General features: G+C 43.5%; 1 protein-coding gene across 1 annotated transcript; it reads right to left on the bottom strand.

The window, feature by feature from the left end:
- Positions 1-669: 669 nt before the first annotated feature.
- On the bottom strand, positions 670-16,716 carry PKD2L1 (polycystin 2 like 1, transient receptor potential cation channel). The gene is made up of 15 exons (XM_030951290.1): positions 16,288-16,716; positions 12,373-12,486; positions 10,904-11,031; positions 9,524-9,780; positions 8,447-8,671; positions 7,838-8,066; positions 7,298-7,468; positions 6,398-6,579; positions 5,298-5,418; positions 4,617-4,715; positions 3,763-3,884; positions 3,345-3,462; positions 2,990-3,126; positions 2,099-2,246; positions 670-1,198 (listed from the first exon to the last, which is right to left on the bottom strand). Exons 1-15 carry the CDS (start codon positions 16,580-16,582, stop codon positions 1,013-1,015), a joined length of 2,532 nt encoding a protein of 843 aa, XP_030807150.1. The 5' UTR covers positions 16,583-16,716; the 3' UTR covers positions 670-1,012.
- Positions 16,717-17,181: the final 465 nt, after the last annotated feature.

Here is a 17,181-nt window from a genome sequence, read left to right as displayed (position 1 = left end):
AATTACAAGGAAAGAGAAGCCACAGCAAACAGAAAAATGCTTGGAAAAAAAGTATTTTGCATGTGGTAAAAAAACTGACACTCATTTTCACAATATTCTTCAATGCAAATGGTGTCAGCACCCATAAGTGCAAATTTGTTTCCTTGACAAAAACAAGAAGCATCAAACTTCATAAATGGGATGCTAGTTTGCAAGGTGCAAAACCTTGAGATGCAATTTAAGGAGTGTGAAAATAAATGACAGATTTCTTAGTGTCAACAGCTATGTTAGAAATCATATAACCAGAAGTTTGTTTCCTAACACTCAGACCTAGAACTCCACCAACTGCTTCTCATTTTAGAATATTTCAGACCTTCTCCCAGTTGGTGTCAACTCTTATTGTATCTTATTGTTATCCAGAGTTAAGCACTAGTAACCTCTTTCCTCAACACCTGAACCTAAGGTACAGAGAGGGTTACCAAGGTAATCTGGAAACAAGCTACAACAGAACAAAACTGGCTGTAACCAGGTAGAAAGAGCTACATTTCTTCTTCCCATTTCACACTGGTGATTACATTCTGCTTTCTTTACATGACAGCCATATCTGTCTCCTGCAGACCATCGTGTGTTGGGGACAAGCTGCAATATGCTTATCTGGACACAAACGGTCAGAGTTCTGGGCTCCCTACTTTTTGGGGAAGGCTAGATAAACAATGTTGTGCCAGCCTGTTCAGAGGCAGAAACCTAATACATCACCTAGTGCCAAATTTCACCTCTTCCTGACATATGGGTACAGGGGAGAAGGTGAAGGGGAACAGAAGTTCTAGCTTTGTGATGTCATACATCGTTACACTGGAGAAGAGCATCCCTGATTTTTCACATTAAGAATTCCTGGCAACAGTGGTGTCTATGTCCAGCTCTCTGGATTATCCTAATAGTGGGGGAACAACTGACAGTGACTTGGTGCCATGGCAGCCAGACTGGGAGCACTGGGCTGCTGAGCACTGCTATAGAAGTGCACACATCAGACTGGCTAGAGGTGCTTGGGCACCTGAGACTCCACCACACTTGACTTGGGCAAGATGTGATAGACCCCATTTTGGGAAGAGGTGCCACTCATGTTGTTTCTCTGTATGTGTTCCATCCTCCAACTTTCTGCTTCTTTTCCCAGCTGGTCTAAGCTCTGGGGGTGCAGCTCTTCCTGACTGGCTTCTTCCTCCTGTGAAGAAGAAGAAAGTGTGATCTGCAATGTCAGTAAGCTACCAATAAGTCTAGCAATGCTGTAGGAGAGAGGCAAGGTGTGCATGATACTAAAATATCTTCCCACATTCTCTCAGAAATTAGAACAAGCCTGTCTATTAAAGATCCAATACACTGATGAATGTACATTCAAGCTTTAGACAAACAAGGAGAGATTCATCCCTTTTCATCCTTTTATGAGCACCTTTACAGAAATGCTGTGGCACAGCGAATCTGCAAACAAACACTTGTATAAGAGTTTGGACATGTTCACATGAGTAGGACCTCCCAAAACACTCTTTCAGATGCAAAGGGATCACAAGACTACTCTGCAAAAGGGAGACTTCTTTCTGACTCTGCTAGGTCACTTTGTGCTGTTTGGCTGTTCTCATTATTGAAGCCACAAAACCATGGAGTAGTGACATGGCTCCCACATGCCTTGCTGCCTTTGACTTTAAAGCTGAAGATCCAAAACATTCTGGTTGACTCAATATGGGCACTCTTTGGCAAAAGTCACAATTCTGCAGTGCTATGCTATCAGCACACAGTTGGCCAATCTTCCACCACACGTGTGATCACAGGAAGTGGGGGGAGAAGAAAGAAGAGCAAACACAAAAAAAAAACACCACGCTGAGGCTGGCCTCAAAGGAGCCAGAAGGTGTGTTTAAAGGTATTAGGGTTAACTGTGGGGACATGAAAACAAGAGGCTTTACGTCATTTTGCTTAAACAGAAAAGGATTGATCATACACCCTGCCCAAGCCTTTTTATCTTAAGTCAATGAAGACTGGAAAAGCAAAGATGATACCAGGCCTTTTTCTCCCAGCAGAGCTAGTAACCTGATCTGAAACTGGTTCAAATGCTTGGTGTAGGGCTACCAACCTTGTTAACATCACCCAGTGGTTTGCCCAACAGATCCTTCCTCTTCAGCTCTTTTCTTTCTGGCACATCAAGCTTGTTCACCACTGCATCAATCTTGGAGCCAATGCTGTTTATGGACCGTTCCAGCTGCAGCACACGATGCAGGAGGCTGAGGGAGACATGGAGAGCATTTGTAAGCTTTTTCTTGTGATGAGTCAAGAGATTTGCTGCAGACATCTCCCCAAGACCTCAAATAGAAGTGAATGCTCCCAGATCACCGATTATGTCACCTACTGCTACACTGTGTTTTCATCTGTAATCAGTGGTTCTATTTAGGATGGATCCCAGCCTAGACACAGCATAATTCCATTATTAAATATTGCACCTGCCTCTCCTTTGATACGGCCCTATGTGGTTTGCTCAGTGTTTCTCAGTAGCAGAATCAAGATATACTGATTCACTCTGCTATGTTTATCCTGTGCTCCTCTTATGGAGAAAATAGCCAAGTGTTATTCTAGGACCTGAAGGATAAAGGCCAACTAGGCTATAAATCAAGGATATCTATTGCTACAGGACTTTCTGTAAAGGTACCAGCTTTCCCTCACCCAGTTATTTGGGCCACTTTCTGACCTAAAACATGCCAGCATATTGCCTGTGACTAGATGACAGCTGAAGAGGTTATTCAAGAGGCAGAAAGCAAGATTTCTTAACTCAGTCTTTTACAGGAAGAAGTAAACTACATTACTACAGTTATCTCCTGACCTGCTTATTTACACATGTGCAAGATAAAAGGGACAAGATCTTACTGAAACTGCTCAGCACCACTGTAAAGAGTTATATCATGGAAGGAAGCAGCAGGAAATTGGACCCCTTATTTGCAGGGTGTTTAAACTACTGACAGCACAAACATACACTTGGAACTCTTCTTTGGAGACCCAGGTGCCCTTATTGGTGTGGTTATTCCTTGCTTCCATGTAGGTCAGATTCTCATCCAGGTTGTTGTCAGCATAGGATTTCCCCAAATTTTCAATCTCTGTATTCAGAGCAACCTGGAAAACAAAAACTGTGCAAATATGGATACTAATTCTGTGGCTGGCTTTACTGTCAATGACACAGAGCTTCACAGGCAACAATACTGCATGCAGGTAGAGTTGGAGCTCTATTTTAGTTGCCTGCTTAGTTTATACCATAAACCCAAAGATTCCTGAGGCCACTTTGCAGTGATGTCTGTCAAACAGAATTTTTTTTCCTTGCCCATTTTTTTTACCCTTTTTGCCTCTAGGTCTTTCTTCATCTGCTGTTGCTCCTCTTCATCAAGGATACGGTTGCCATCTTTGTCAAATCTGGAGAAAGCTGCTGTGATCTCATGGTCTGCATGGCCCAGTCTGCAAAAGAACAGAAAGCTCAAAGCATAGAATTATACGGTTAAGCTGTAACAGAGTGGGAATTTTGAAATCAGTGTATTGTTTCCTCCTGCCAGTGATAAACCTAAACATCCCAAATGGGCAAGAGATAAATACAAACCTATTTAGTACAGGAAATTAAATATTTGAGGAAAGATAATTTTTTTAATCTTAAATTGCCCGGATCTGAGCTAATCGTTCTCCTTGTCCTGAAAAGCAGAAAATTTAAATTACCTGTATTACTAAGAGAAAAAACTAAGTGGATCCTTCAAACTGACTCACTCCTTCAAGCTGTTCTTGAAGTCTTCAAAGTCTAGTTGTTTTGTTCCATTCTGCAGGGCTTTCTGCACATCAGAAATCCGCTCCTTCTTCAGCTTCAGCCTCGCGAGTGTCCGCATGTAGCTCTGTGAATGAAGACACAGAATCATGCACACAAAACAGTGAAAAGTAGAGCAGAGTGGGCAGTGTCATACAGGTGAGCATATGCTAAGTAATAGCAGGAGTTTTCAAGCTTTCCACAAGCAAAAAATAAAGCACTGCTGTAAGAAGCTCATCTCCAAACTAGAATCATGCCTTCAGAGTGGCACTAACATGCTAACCTTCTGCTTTTTCTCACCCCAGTTCTTCCTTTATCTGATTTCCCAACATATCATCTGTTTAAGATAATGTCTCAAATACTATTCCTTGTAGAATATTGGTCCACAGCAGAATTGTGACCTTCCAGGAACTTTTCTGGAATTTGCCCATGGGAAAGACAGATTTAACCTGTTAGAATTGTGCCACTGTAACAGGCTCAACTTAGCACAGCAGGACTTGCCATGTTATCAATCAAAGTAAATTTTATGAAGGACTGAAAGAGCTTTGTCTACAGACCATACTGGGAAGAAAAGTCTCTCGGAAACACTACATCAGGTAACAGGATTCACCCAATACCTGCCTTCTCATCTTCCCATTGCCAAAGGGTCTGGGAGCTTGATTTATCCCAGAAAGGAATTGGGACTCTTGTGCACACAAAGAAGGGGGATCTGGAGTTGGCAACCACTGTTTCTCTCTAGTAAATTCCACTTAGGTCAGGGACTTCCAAAAAATGCTTCATGATTTAGCTAGGAAGTAGCACAGCTTTCACTATTCATCACCTGCTTCAAGATGTCAGAGAGCTGCAGCTCATCCTTCTGGCTGGAAAGCTCCTCCTTGACTTCTGAGTAGGTGTCATTGATGATGGCCAGAAACATGTTCTAGGAAAAGGGGAAGCAGTGAGATGAATATGCATGACACATCCTGCCTGCTCCAGCAGCTGAAGCAGCAAGAAACAGACATAGATGGGCAAGACTTAGTTAAACAAGGAGTTGTTTCCCTATGGGATATCTCTTGGGCAAATTAAAGAGGGTCAAGAAAAGGCCTACTTCAGCCACACCATGTTTTCTAAAGTTTTTATAGTTAAGCAGTGGCTGAAAGTACATTTGTTCCCACCTCAAATACTACCTTTGGTAGTTTCTCTTGCAAAATCTTAGGTTACATATGGACTCCTGACACTGGGAGTTTAACCTGGTTATTATGAGCATCCCTCTGCATCCATTGCCTAGGGAGCCAGTCAGTTTCAGTTTTCAGCCTTAAGTGATGTTGACCCTTAGTTACCCTAGTAATCAAATCCCCAATTGTAGTAACACACTCTTTGCCTACTGTAGTCTATTTGCACTGCAAAGCTATTAGTAAACTGAAATTCCTTTTCTAAGCATTTTCATCTAACCCAGGATTGTCAGGAAGGGTCTCTCAAACACTGCTTTCAATACAGGGACAAGGAGGACTTTGTTGCTTACCAGAAGCACAAAGAAAACAAAGAACACATAGGTGACAAAGTAAAGAGGCCCAAGGACCCTGTTGGCATTGTCAATGGAATTGTAGTCAAAATCACCAAGAATGATCCGAAACTGGGTGAAACTGGGGGAAAGAAAGAGCACAGGGTCACACAAAGGCACACACAAACAGTCCTGAGGTGAACCTGAACCTCCCTGCGGCCCAGATGGGCACAGGCACAAACCAGAGCAGAGTCTAAGTCACTCCAGAGTGGTAAGTTAAATGCATCCATAGTATTTCAGGGGTGAAGTGAGCTGATCTGGTTAGAGCAAGAGGAAAATAAAACATGGTTTCCACACAAATTCAGGTAGTCCAAAGTGTGTTATGGTATAAATAGGAGTCAAAACCAAAACAAACTGAATTTTCCCTAATTAAAGGCATTTGACTCAACAAAGCCATCTCTTACAAGAAAGTTTGTGAGACTCTGGAGGGACATTAGAACTGGATAGTGCCCTTCGACTTTCTGTAGTTCATAGCCCCTATAATGATGGATGTTTAAGTGTATTGATCCTAAGCTTCCTTATCTCTGTTCTCTCTTGTAGACCCTTCAAAGGCAGGACCTGGATGCCCAGAGGTCTGTGGGATACCAGCTGAAAACCATTGCTGTAGCTAATACCTCCATTAACATCACACATTACTTGAGCAGGCCCATGGACTGCAAGATTGTCTGAGATGGGATTTTAACTCACTTCCCCAACACTCCCTTCCACGTGTGCTCATCCACCCGCAGGTCATCCTTGTTCTCAGATACATTGATCAGTATCTGTGGGACTTCTATGGAAATAGATATCCTTACTAATACCCACCATATCTCTCGTCCTTACTGATAAACACCAGACAAACAGAAATCTGCCTGTAGCCCTCAGTTTTCTTATTGTGTTCTTTTGTCCATGAAGATGTCAGTCACAGCCAGAAGGCTGTGAGCAGCTTATTAACCCTTGTGGCTTTATTACAATGAGATACAACAGGTGTCTGATTGTCACTGAGATTTGCAAATGGGGGGAAGAGTGGAAAGCAGTTAAAATTATTTTGATAAAATTATGGAGACATGGTACTAACTTACATGCATTTAACAAAGGTACTGAAGTTTTCCACTTGTGTCCCAAAAAGAAGGTAACCCAGCTGGGCATAGGCAAAGAAGACAATGAAGAACATGATGGCAAAGCCCAGGATATCCTTAGCACAACGTGCTAGTGTGGAGGAGAGCTGGGTCATCGTTTTGTTAAAGCTAATGTACTTGAATATCTGCAGGATGGAAGAATGGGGACAAAGTTAGGCCAAACCATCAGCTAGGTCAGTCTCTCCCATGCATGCACATGCTTACTAAGACAAGAGGTTCACTACAGGACCAAAGTACTGAAGAGAAAGGTGGCTAGGGAATGGTGGCTTAGTCTTCAGGACATTTATCCCAGGTGTGCCACCATCCTTCTCTGGGTTCATAAATATGACTTCGTTCCCTTTGTCAAAGGAAAATATAAACAGGGACTGCTAGAAGGACAAATCTCTTATGGCTGATGAGGAGCCCCTTGGTGGCTTTCCACCACACCAAGATGCTTTAGTTAGAAATTTAGAAATGCAAACTCCGTGTCAACAGATGAGTCACTTCCAGCTCTTGAATGATCATCATAGAAAAGAACATGGTTTGCAGATTATCCTCAAGAATACCAAAATAGTATAGGATGGACAAAGTTACATGGTACTCAGCATTTTCTAAAACCACTTTTACACCACAGTGTCTGACCTCATATCTCTGACTGTTACCTCTAAATAACTGACCTCAGAATGAAGGGTGAAAAGTTGCCCAGATTTACTGCAAAACAGAGCATATGACTTCAAGGAAAATTCTCTGTTCTATAACTGTTACGTTCATTTACTCAGAGGGATGGAAGAGACAGCCCTGAAGCTATCCAGAAGGAGAGGCCTGACTGGAGACCTGGCACCTCCCAGATCCCCCCTACAGTACCTTAATCCAGGCAAAAAATAAGTTTACTGCATTCATATTGTTGTACTGGGTCTGCCAGAACGCCAGGAATTCAAAGTCTGCGTAGGAGTTGGGGTGTTCCAGCAGCTCTCCCAGCAGCCTGTTCACCTCAGTGGTGCGAAAGATGTGAAACCCAATGGCAACAATGGAGAGCTGCAAAGAGGAAGAGGAGTAGTCCACAGTAATCACTGTTCCTGTGCTTTCCATGGAAATTAAAATGCCACAGAACTCCTTGCAGTCCCACTTCAGAGCTGCAGTCTAGTGGTGGGCTATGAAAGTATAGTCTTGATGCGCTGAATGATACCCTGACTTCACAGTCTCTTGGGCGTCTCTAAGAATTTTCTCCTAGCAGTTCTTCCAGACAAGAGCATGTGTCCATTTACTCTGCTGTTCATTTTAGTATTAGAGCAAAACATGTGCCAGTTCTTGTCTTATCTAGACTAATTTCCACTTTCCTTCATTTATTTTGGCTCTTACACACCTCTGCCATTCCTCCCCCAAAAAGTATGCAAGGATACTCACCAGAATAACAACCACATCCAGAATGTTCCAGATGCTGGTGAAGTACTGAAACTTGTGGATACGGAGCTCCAAAGCCTCTTCCACCACATAGTAGAAAATGAAAACACAGAATACAATTTCACAGGCAACAATGAAGAAGTCCCATGTGCTGACATATCGTATAAGCTTCACTGTCCGGATTTGCCAGGAAGGAATGGCACCACCAGTGGCTGGAAACTCAACCACTAACCTTGAAGGGGACAAAGAAACAATTTCAAACTGGGGTATGGAAGCTCAGAGATAATTTTGAGAGGCATCAAACTTGAGCATGAGCTATCCACCAAACCATGAGTGGAAGCACTGTGTATGTGTTTATGCCCCTATATCTCTGCTGCTTCACTGCCTGTGATAGGAAGGGTGAAAGGTGACATGAAGTGTGACTGGTTATTTCAGGAAGACCAAGACTTCTCACTAAACCATACAATTTCTAATGACATCACTCAGTAGTAGTAGGGGGGTGCTCACCACCCTACTGGTGGACCATAATAAAATATTTGCATTTTAAGAAACAAATTGAGGCATTGAGGAAGATGCAAGAGGCTGAAGAAATTTCCTCAGGACTCAGCTTACCTCAAAACACAGAACAGATTGATATTTGCATTATACACAGAGAAATCAATAAAGACAACTCGTGTTCCCCGATCCAGCCACAGTTTCTCCTTCAAGACCTGCAGGGCTTCAGCACTCTCTTCTCTGGTCATCTTGAGGTCTATGTAGTATCCTCCCCCACTGTAACTGGTTAGTCTTCCCCAGTGAGAGGAACCACCCAGCTCCTCCTCAGAATGGTACCTCCACCTGCAACAGACAAAGCACAAATAAAGGCTTCACCTGCCCAGGCTTGAATATGGCCTTGTGCCCTGGAAAAAATACATCTTCAAGGGGCAGAGCAGTTTCCAATTGAAGCAATTGAGAATTGGCACTTAATTCCTACTCCTGATCTGACCCTACATAATACTGGTAACCATTATGTTTAGTTTTCTGGTTTAGTGGTTCCCAGCAGTGACACAACATGATTTACAATACTATGGAGGGAAAATGCTGAGGTTTGTTGGCTATATCAGTCTTGTTTTCATGGAGGTTATTCTCAGCATCTACTCTCTTACCTTCTACCACATCCCACACGACCATCTGCTTAGAATGCTCTTGTACTCGTATTTCCTAATGAATAATAGCTTCTCATTCATGGATCAAGATTCACACAGAGAGAAGTGAGCAGACATATTAAACTGCAGTTACCTCACAAATTTATAGAGAAACAGGTTGTCAACATGAAAGAGTTGCACTCCCCTTTCTCTGGCTCCTGAAATCCCAGAGGAAAGCAAATAGTAACTTGCCAGCTAAATGCCAGCTTGCCATTTGATGGATCTGGTCCCAAAGGTCTTTATTTATTTTCACTCTCTTAAAAATAGGCAACAATTTCTTCCTATATTCCCACTGGATTTTTTCATTGCTTTCCCAACATGAAAACTCATTCTGTTGTGCTTCACCACAAAGAGACACTAGACCTTATTGATAGACAAAAAGGATTTTCTGCCTCTGACTGCAAGGCTAATTCCAGCCTTATGTAAGAAACTCACCCCCAGCATCCTGCAGCTCAGCAGTTCTTATTTGAATGAGAAGAGACTCATTTGCATTAGATGTACTTACGCTGTTCCATTGATGAGCCCAAAGGAGACCCTCTCCTCCTTGTCTTCAGAGTATACATCATAGCAGCCCGAGATTTCCTCCTTGAAGTCATCGTGGACCACACAGGAGTTGTTCTTCACCTTCAGCTGCCTCATGCGTGGGACACCCAGCAGCAGGTTCTCGTAATAGATGTATGACTGCGTGCTGTGCGCCGCCAGGGACTCGTTGTTGTACCACTTGGTCCAGTACAGGTTGTCCAGCAGAGGACCTTGTGCATACTGCAAAGGAGGCAGGGGAGAACAACTCCTTTGTATCTCACATATCAGAGGAATTCTCTTAGTCTGGGATTGAGGCAGTGAGACCCACCCCACTCCGGGCCCCAAGATGGAAAGTAGCCAAAGTTTGTGTTGCATGCATGTTAAGGAGAGGAAAGACCAGTGCTGGTGGTAGAGGAGAGATGCTGGGCAGCAGGGTCATCGTTGCTTTCTCACAGGCCTGTAATGTGTCTGTGGCTAAGGGAGAGACAAAAGCCCTACAAGTCTCATTGCCTCTTCTACTTCAGTCAGCACAAGTCTCAAGGAACTGCCTTGGCACAAGTTGCAAATGATGAAAAGTGCATGTGCCAGTGTCCTGGAAACAGTGGTGGGGAAACAATAGGGCCATTGTTTGCTGGAGTGTTTTAATGTGACAGAAAAAGGCAACTCTAATTGACAAATAATTTCTGGCTGTCAGAGATAAGTGGTTGCAATACCTCAATGGCCTTCACTGAGGCTCTTGTTATTCTTTCACCCATTCTTTGACAGAAATATGTTAGATCCCAGATGTTTGTCCCCTTTGTTCTCTTTTATCAAAGTCACTGCAAATTTTAATCCAGCTTCTTCCTACAGAATCTATAGATTAGACAAGCCCAGGCATGAATTACAGGCAGGTTAATTTTGATGTTCTCAAAATGCCATGAAAACTGACATAGGCTGTTACTAAGACACCAGCTTGAAGACGTTGAACTCTAGGATTCAAAGCCACTCGTGTCACAAGGAAACCTGAAGTAAATCCCTTGGCTTCTCTAGGCCAGTGCTTCCTATCTATGCAATGAGCTGATGGTTGTATCACCAAAATTATTTTGTTATGTCCTGCCTGTTTTACTGGGGAAATGGACTTTTCTGGGCACACACAAAACTTAGCCTAGCCAGTATTCTGGACACAGTGCTCAGGGATATAGTATACTTTAAATCAGTTAATATTTTGCATGCAAATGTTATGGTGACAATTGCTAGTAGCTGGCAAAAGCTTGTGGCAGCAAAATGTCTAGCTGAAATCACTAGATAGTACTTCAGAGGGAACTGAATATTCCAGTCTAGCTGACTTTCAGGGTTCCCCATGGCAGGCCAGATTTGTACTCACCACCCAGAAGTCAGCCATGCTGCCGATGGACTGGAAGGAGACACGGCCATCTGTAGAGGTCTGCAGGAAGAGCTCAGACATCACTTTGGTGTAGTAATAGGCATTGGAACTTGTCATTCCATATGTCACTAAGAGAACAAGAGGAGGGTCCTTTCTTATACCTGAATACTGGCACCTGATATAACTGTATTTATATACTCACTTTCTATGTACCTTTATATTTTCACAGGTAAGCTGAACAAGACACAGGAGAATAAAACTTAGGGCTTTCTGCTTTCTTAGGGATTTACAAGCTTATCTGCTCTGTGTTGCAGAGTTTAAATGGTCAGACTGATCAAATGTAAGAGTTAAGTAGTAAGAGAAAACCGTTGGAGGATACAACTGAACATTCTGGATAACAGTTTTTGTTCCCAGACAGAATTTCTGAGGGAAATTTTATTTCTCAGAACAAAGTCCATGACCTATATTTTGAATTTCTGATGTGAAGGCATGAAGACAACCTTATTTTCCCAAGTGAAAAGCTCCAGGTAAGTTTTCATCTACCAAGAAACCCCAAGAGGAGCAGGCTCTAACTTCCACAAACACGTTGTTTCAGCTCTCCAGTGCTCCTTCCTTCAGGAAGACATCCATCATGGTGATCACTAAGAACATATCCTACTCTTGAAAGGACACCAGGAGAATAAAGCACCTGACATTCAAGACACAACCCCCCACATCTCCTGGAAGAGTCAGTGTGTGACACCGCGTACGTCTGTGTGCGACACCGCGTACGTCTGCGTGCGTCTTGGTTCTTTAGGGAGGGTGACTGAAGCACTGTCTCCCTGGACCAGCACGATAGTAACTTAGGGTCGTATTGTCTGTCCATCTCTCCTGCCATTGGGTCCATGAAATATAACCCTCCTCACTGTCCCATGCCCCAGGTGCTCACTGGTGATAACAAAGGAACCTTTGCAGAACCAAACAGCCATTGTCCTACTGGCACAAAGTCCATATTAGCATTACCATTCAGTACAGGGACACATTACACTCACTCAAGAACAACAGGGTCAGCTGCCATCTGCTTTATCGCCTCAGCCACCCTCCAGTCTCAGACGGGAAAATCTCCCTGAATTGTCTTTGCTACCAGGAAGTTTCTAGAGCTACTCTCTGGGGGTTGAGCATTTGCTGTGAAACTGAGAAAAGACCTTGGGCAGATTCTCCTAGGACTGTGGAGTCAATGGCTAGAACTGATAATGCCAATCAGAAAATACTGTTTAAGTCTAACCAGCATCAGTTAGCATTGGTCAGTAATTTTACTTCTCTGTGCAGCATCAATTCTGTAGGTTAATGACAACCTCTTGCTGCTGTGAGCACCCATACAATAAATGTAACATTTACAGAAGAGCGAGGAAGACTAGTAATAAAATCTCACATTATTCCCCTCGTGCTGCACACACAAATAGTGCCTATGAGATATGACAGCTACTTACAGAGACAGATGTCCACCAAGAACATAACATAGACCAGCAGCTCTCGCAGGGTGGTCTTCACATACAGCTCCCTGTTTTCAGCTGTGTTCTCAGTCAGCGTAGTGCCCCACAGACCTGTTGGGTATAAAGAAGGCAGAGTTTCTCATGGCCATTCTCAAGGGCCATGTGAGGAGCTGTAGTCCTGTTCCAAAAAAGCACTGTCGGGAGTTGAAGTTTTGTGGCTTTTCAAGGCCAAGCCACTTTTCATTTCAAAACTTGTCCTATAAAAATTTGCTAAATACCCCTAAGAAGAACCATTCCAGCATGAATAAAAGATTTGCAGCTAACACTGAAATATACTGCCTTTTTATTTTGCTAAATCACTGTTTGATTTTGTTTCTTCTGTTTTCTGTTCATTACAGCCTGATCTTTTCCTGACTGTGTTTCAGCTCACTCTTTGCAGCAGTTCAGTCTTTGTCACAAATGCTCTTGAAACCATAATATTTCATCTCAGTCACCCATGTGCCAACAGCTGACCTTCTGAGAGGTCTTCCACTGCATAACTGCATCTGGTGTTAGCTTTACAACTATTACTCCCTTTAGTCTGAACCATTAGGCCCCAAATATTTGTCTCTTGCTTACCTAAAAACTCTTGCAGTTTTCTTGTTGGTCATAAAAATCAAATAATACAACTGAATATACAACAGTATTTTCAGCACAACATTTAGAGCCAAATTATCTTCAGGACATCTAACAATGGAGCTTAGCTGAATCCAATACACTAATTGCACCAGCTAAAGATCCTATTTCTTCACACAACTCATTAAATGTCACCAGGGTTGTCAATAATAGAGAAATGTTTCCTTTAAAAGGAGCCTTGATATTTTGTGTTTGATGAACCACCTAATACCATTAGCGTATTTGTTTGTTCTTTTTGTAATGGCTTTCTGTTGTGATTTCTGGAATGCTCCTGAAGTTGAAAGGCATAAGAACTTTCAATTGAAAGCCTAGTGATGAAAGCCTTGTCAATAATTGCCATGGTCTTGCTGCTTTCTGCAGCTCCTAGAGAGCTCAGCCCTGATTCCTATCCCCAGTAGAATGAAACAACCTTCTTCCTGCAAACCAGGATCAAAGCTGATCAAAGGCCCCACACTTGAAGTCATCTCTGGCACATGACAAACTTCTTTTTTATCTGGAGTAAGCAAAAGTGTTCTAGTGGTCTGTGTGCATTTATCCTGTCATTTTGATAGCTCTTTGGCATCTCAAGAGATTAGAGAGTTTTCTGCACCATTAACTACCATAGTGACCATAGTGATGTTGCAGCATCTGATGTCACATCTGGGCAGACAAACCAGGAGTCTGTTCTGGACAATCCAGACCAGCAACAGAAATGACAGCCTGGAGATGATCTGGACTAACTCCTGTGGAAGAGAAAGTATCATGTGATCTACAGGAATCTTCACAATGGACAAAAACATAGGGAAAAAATTTGCCCCATCTCTTCAGATCACTTTTAAATGACTACCTTCATCCTTAGATATGACTACACCACAATCTTTTAATAGGTTTGTTTGGGGTTTTTTCATGAGCAGGGAACCCCTACTATCCATATGTTTGGAGTAAATGCACAGGCCTTTACTTTGAGAACAGAAGTGTACTCAGGAACATCTAATTCAAGGAAACTCAAATATCCTTGAGAACTTGGTTCAGACTCTTGCCCAAAATGATACCTGGAGGACCATGAGGCTGCTCCAGTCCTTCCAGGTTGCATGCAGTAGCTGTAATACTGTATCAGCTGAGGTTTATTTTCAGCTATGTCTTTAGGAAACATGCCAGGGAAATCTATCACCTCATACATGAAGCATGCCCCCATCTGTGTCTCCTTTGGCAACACCTACCCCCTTGTGGATGCAGCTATTTTGGACATGACATTTGGAGTAGATGGACTCAAGGCTAGAAGATATCCAGTCTTCCTTATGGCACCTTGAATGACCACCCAGCACCCCCATGGCTGAGCAAAGAAAAAATAACAGAATCTAGAAAACAGGCTATGAATGCAATCCATTTATAGGTCTCACCTTCCCGATAGTTAACAAGTAACTGATAAGAATTACTGGCAACACCTACATTATCACCAGACTTGTGACCAGGTGAGCGACTAGCTCACGGTCTCAGGTACAGCTGGAGATCCTCTTCCAAAGGCAGTGGGAAGCTGGGTATCCCTCATCAACCACCCTACACCCAGATATCCAGCCAAGTCTGCCCATGGGCTGGCCATGAACCAGCACAGGCGGCAGGAGGCAGGCAGGAACCAGGACACAGAGTTACTTGGACACTTCTTAGAGAGGAACAGTCCTGCGCAGTGGCACTAGGTGCAGCAGCTACTCACTACTAACCCAGCACAGTAACTGAGGAGGTCAAGAAAAAAAAAATCTTAATAATTCAACTATTGCCTCTAGCTATGGACATGTAATCCCAGAAAATGGTTTTTAAGCAAAAAACCCAACCTCTTAAACGCTCATTGTCTAACTAACTTATATGTACTACTTCTATTTTCCATGTGAGACACCAAGGTGATTAAATGGAAAGGGAAAAGCCAGCAATGGAAAGGCAATGAAAAATGATAAGCACCTAGTAAAGAAGCAAAGGAAGGAAGCAAATTCTTCAAAAAAAATGTCCCCACGTCTGTGAGGCTCAAAGAGACCTTTGGTCTGTCTGTACTGGCCTTTGGATTCCCAGCTCTGGTATTTCCTACAGCCCTATTACCACCTTTCGTGTCAGGATACCCTGCTGCAACAGTCAGAAGAAGAAAATAATGTGGTATCTTGGCAGTTACCATCATTTGCATGCTCCAAATTCAACTCTGGCATCTCACAAATGGAAATTTGATGTTAAAGCATGGATATGTTTTTTCATTTTAAGTCTCAAACAATGCCTAGAAGAAAGCATTTCAGAATAAACCAGGTAAATGATACACTGCCTAAGAGTAATCTGCAATTAGCTACCAAACTCAGCACTGTTCCTTGGCCAGGAGAAATCTCTAAAGCCTCTGCTCTGAATTCCATGTGAATTAATAGTGTTAGACTGTAATGGCAACGACAAAAGCATTGATCACAGAGGGGCTGTGCAAGTCAGGACCAAGTTATATTGTTATTCACCCACTCAGACTGCTAGAGGATATGGCTCTGAGAAGGGTTCTTGCCTTCCAAGTGAGGAAAAAAAAGACACATTGGCAAGAAATTATTTTCTTTATCCTTCCTGTTTTTAAAATATTGTAATTTTATGCCTTCTATGAGAAACTGTTCAAATAATGCCCTTACCCAGGACTGTATTCTGACAGGAGACCTATCTTGCCCCCAAGGTTTTGTTTGCCTCTGAATAAGCCCGCATAATATTTCATGCCCCTTTGTGTTTTAAACTGGAAAACGGCACCTCTTTCAGCTATCTTCAAGCAAAATATTATTTGATACATTGCTGATATCCCCTACATTTCAGCCCTGACAGTGCTAGATTTTCTCTGGTAGATAGGGCTATCAGTTCTATGTTACTGTAGCACAGAGGCCAGTACCATTCTATCCAGAAAATGCACACAAAGACAGAATAGTCTCACCACCACAGTGATGGCTCCTGGGGATTCAGAGCATCTAAGCTCTGCCAACAGATTCACTGCATGACCTTGAGCATGAGAACCACTAAGTCTCTTACCTTGTAGTAAAGGTAACAGGACAGACCATGAAGCTATAGCAAGGCTCACAGAATGAGGATGCTCCTTTCAGGTCAGCCAAAGATGATCTCTGGAGGGACGCTACTGCATGTTGAACAGGTCCCTGGGCTACACAGACACTATGAGGTTTCTGCCTTCTGCATCCCTTCTCTTCCTCCCCTCACCATTGCTCTGAGGGCTAATAGGCCCCTTCTAATGAGATAGAGATTTACCTCGGATGCCTCTGAAGATGTAGAAGCAGCACTTGAGGAAAGGACTTGTCTTCCCATTCACAGCTTTGCTCTGTTCTTCCTGGTAGGGCAGTGGATCCCCGACCTCTTCAAAATTCTCATAGGGATTCTCCAGGACAGACTTGGGGTTGTAGATGGTTTGAATTTTCAAGGAGGTAGAGGGAGAGCCATTGTAAACAGGATTGTCCCAAGCTTTCTTCCCCACTGTCTCCAGTTCATGCACCTCTGATCCTTTAAAGTGGCTCTCAGCTCTGTTCTTTAGGTGAGACAAATTCATGACTACTCGCTGCCAGCACAAGTACTTTTTAGCTGGAATTGTGACGATTGCCTGCCCAGACTGGAATTAAAAGTTAGCAGAGAGATAATCAGTGCCAAACAGCTTGTCTGCCTCAGCAGCCAGGAGAGGGCACACCAGCGGCTCCCCACAGGCAGTAAGCATCCTCTTTTATATCAGCTCAGCTGGTGACACCGTTCCGAGGGGCGGCACTACCCCTTGTTAGGAACCACCGTCAGCCCTATTATCCCAGTCGCCCTGGGAACACCGGCAAGTACAGGAGTCCTTCTCTGCTTCACGGGGGCAATGACAGGCGCAGATGCCGCCGTGAGAAGAGGAGGCAGCGAGGAGCGGCCCCGGTCAGTTCCAGGGCACCCGTGAGACCGGGGCAGCAGGACCCGCACTGCAGCCAAGGGACAAAGGAGAGAAACTCCCCGAGCGGCAGCGCCGAGGCGGGCAGGTGGCACAGCGTCCTCTTCCTCTCTGCAAAGCAGGGGGGAAACGCGGGAGTAGCTGTAGCGGTCGTTTTGGAAACCAGGGGGTGGAATCTCCTGCTTTTGCGGTATTTCTACAAGCCCTGAAGTGCCTGTTAGCCCTGAGGC

This window comes from Camarhynchus parvulus, chromosome 6 (assembly GCF_901933205.1).
Source record: "Camarhynchus parvulus chromosome 6, STF_HiC, whole genome shotgun sequence".
Taxonomy (NCBI): Eukaryota; Metazoa; Chordata; class Aves; order Passeriformes; family Thraupidae; genus Camarhynchus; species Camarhynchus parvulus.
This window is presented reverse-complemented; position numbering and strand designations above follow the sequence as displayed.

Coding starts and splice junctions, on each gene's coding strand:
- PKD2L1 (XM_030951290.1), bottom strand. CDS start 16,582: ATGAATTTGTCTCACCTAAAGAACAGAGCTGAGAGCCACTTTAAAGGA. Junction 7,469..7,837: donor TGGATGTGGTTGTTATTCTG/GTGAGTATCCTT, acceptor TCCTCTTTGCAG/CTCTCCATTGTTGCCATTGG. Junction 1,199..2,098: donor CACTGGGTGATGTTAACAAG/GTTGGTAGCCCT, acceptor TCTTCTTCACAG/GAGGAAGAAGCCAGTCAGGA.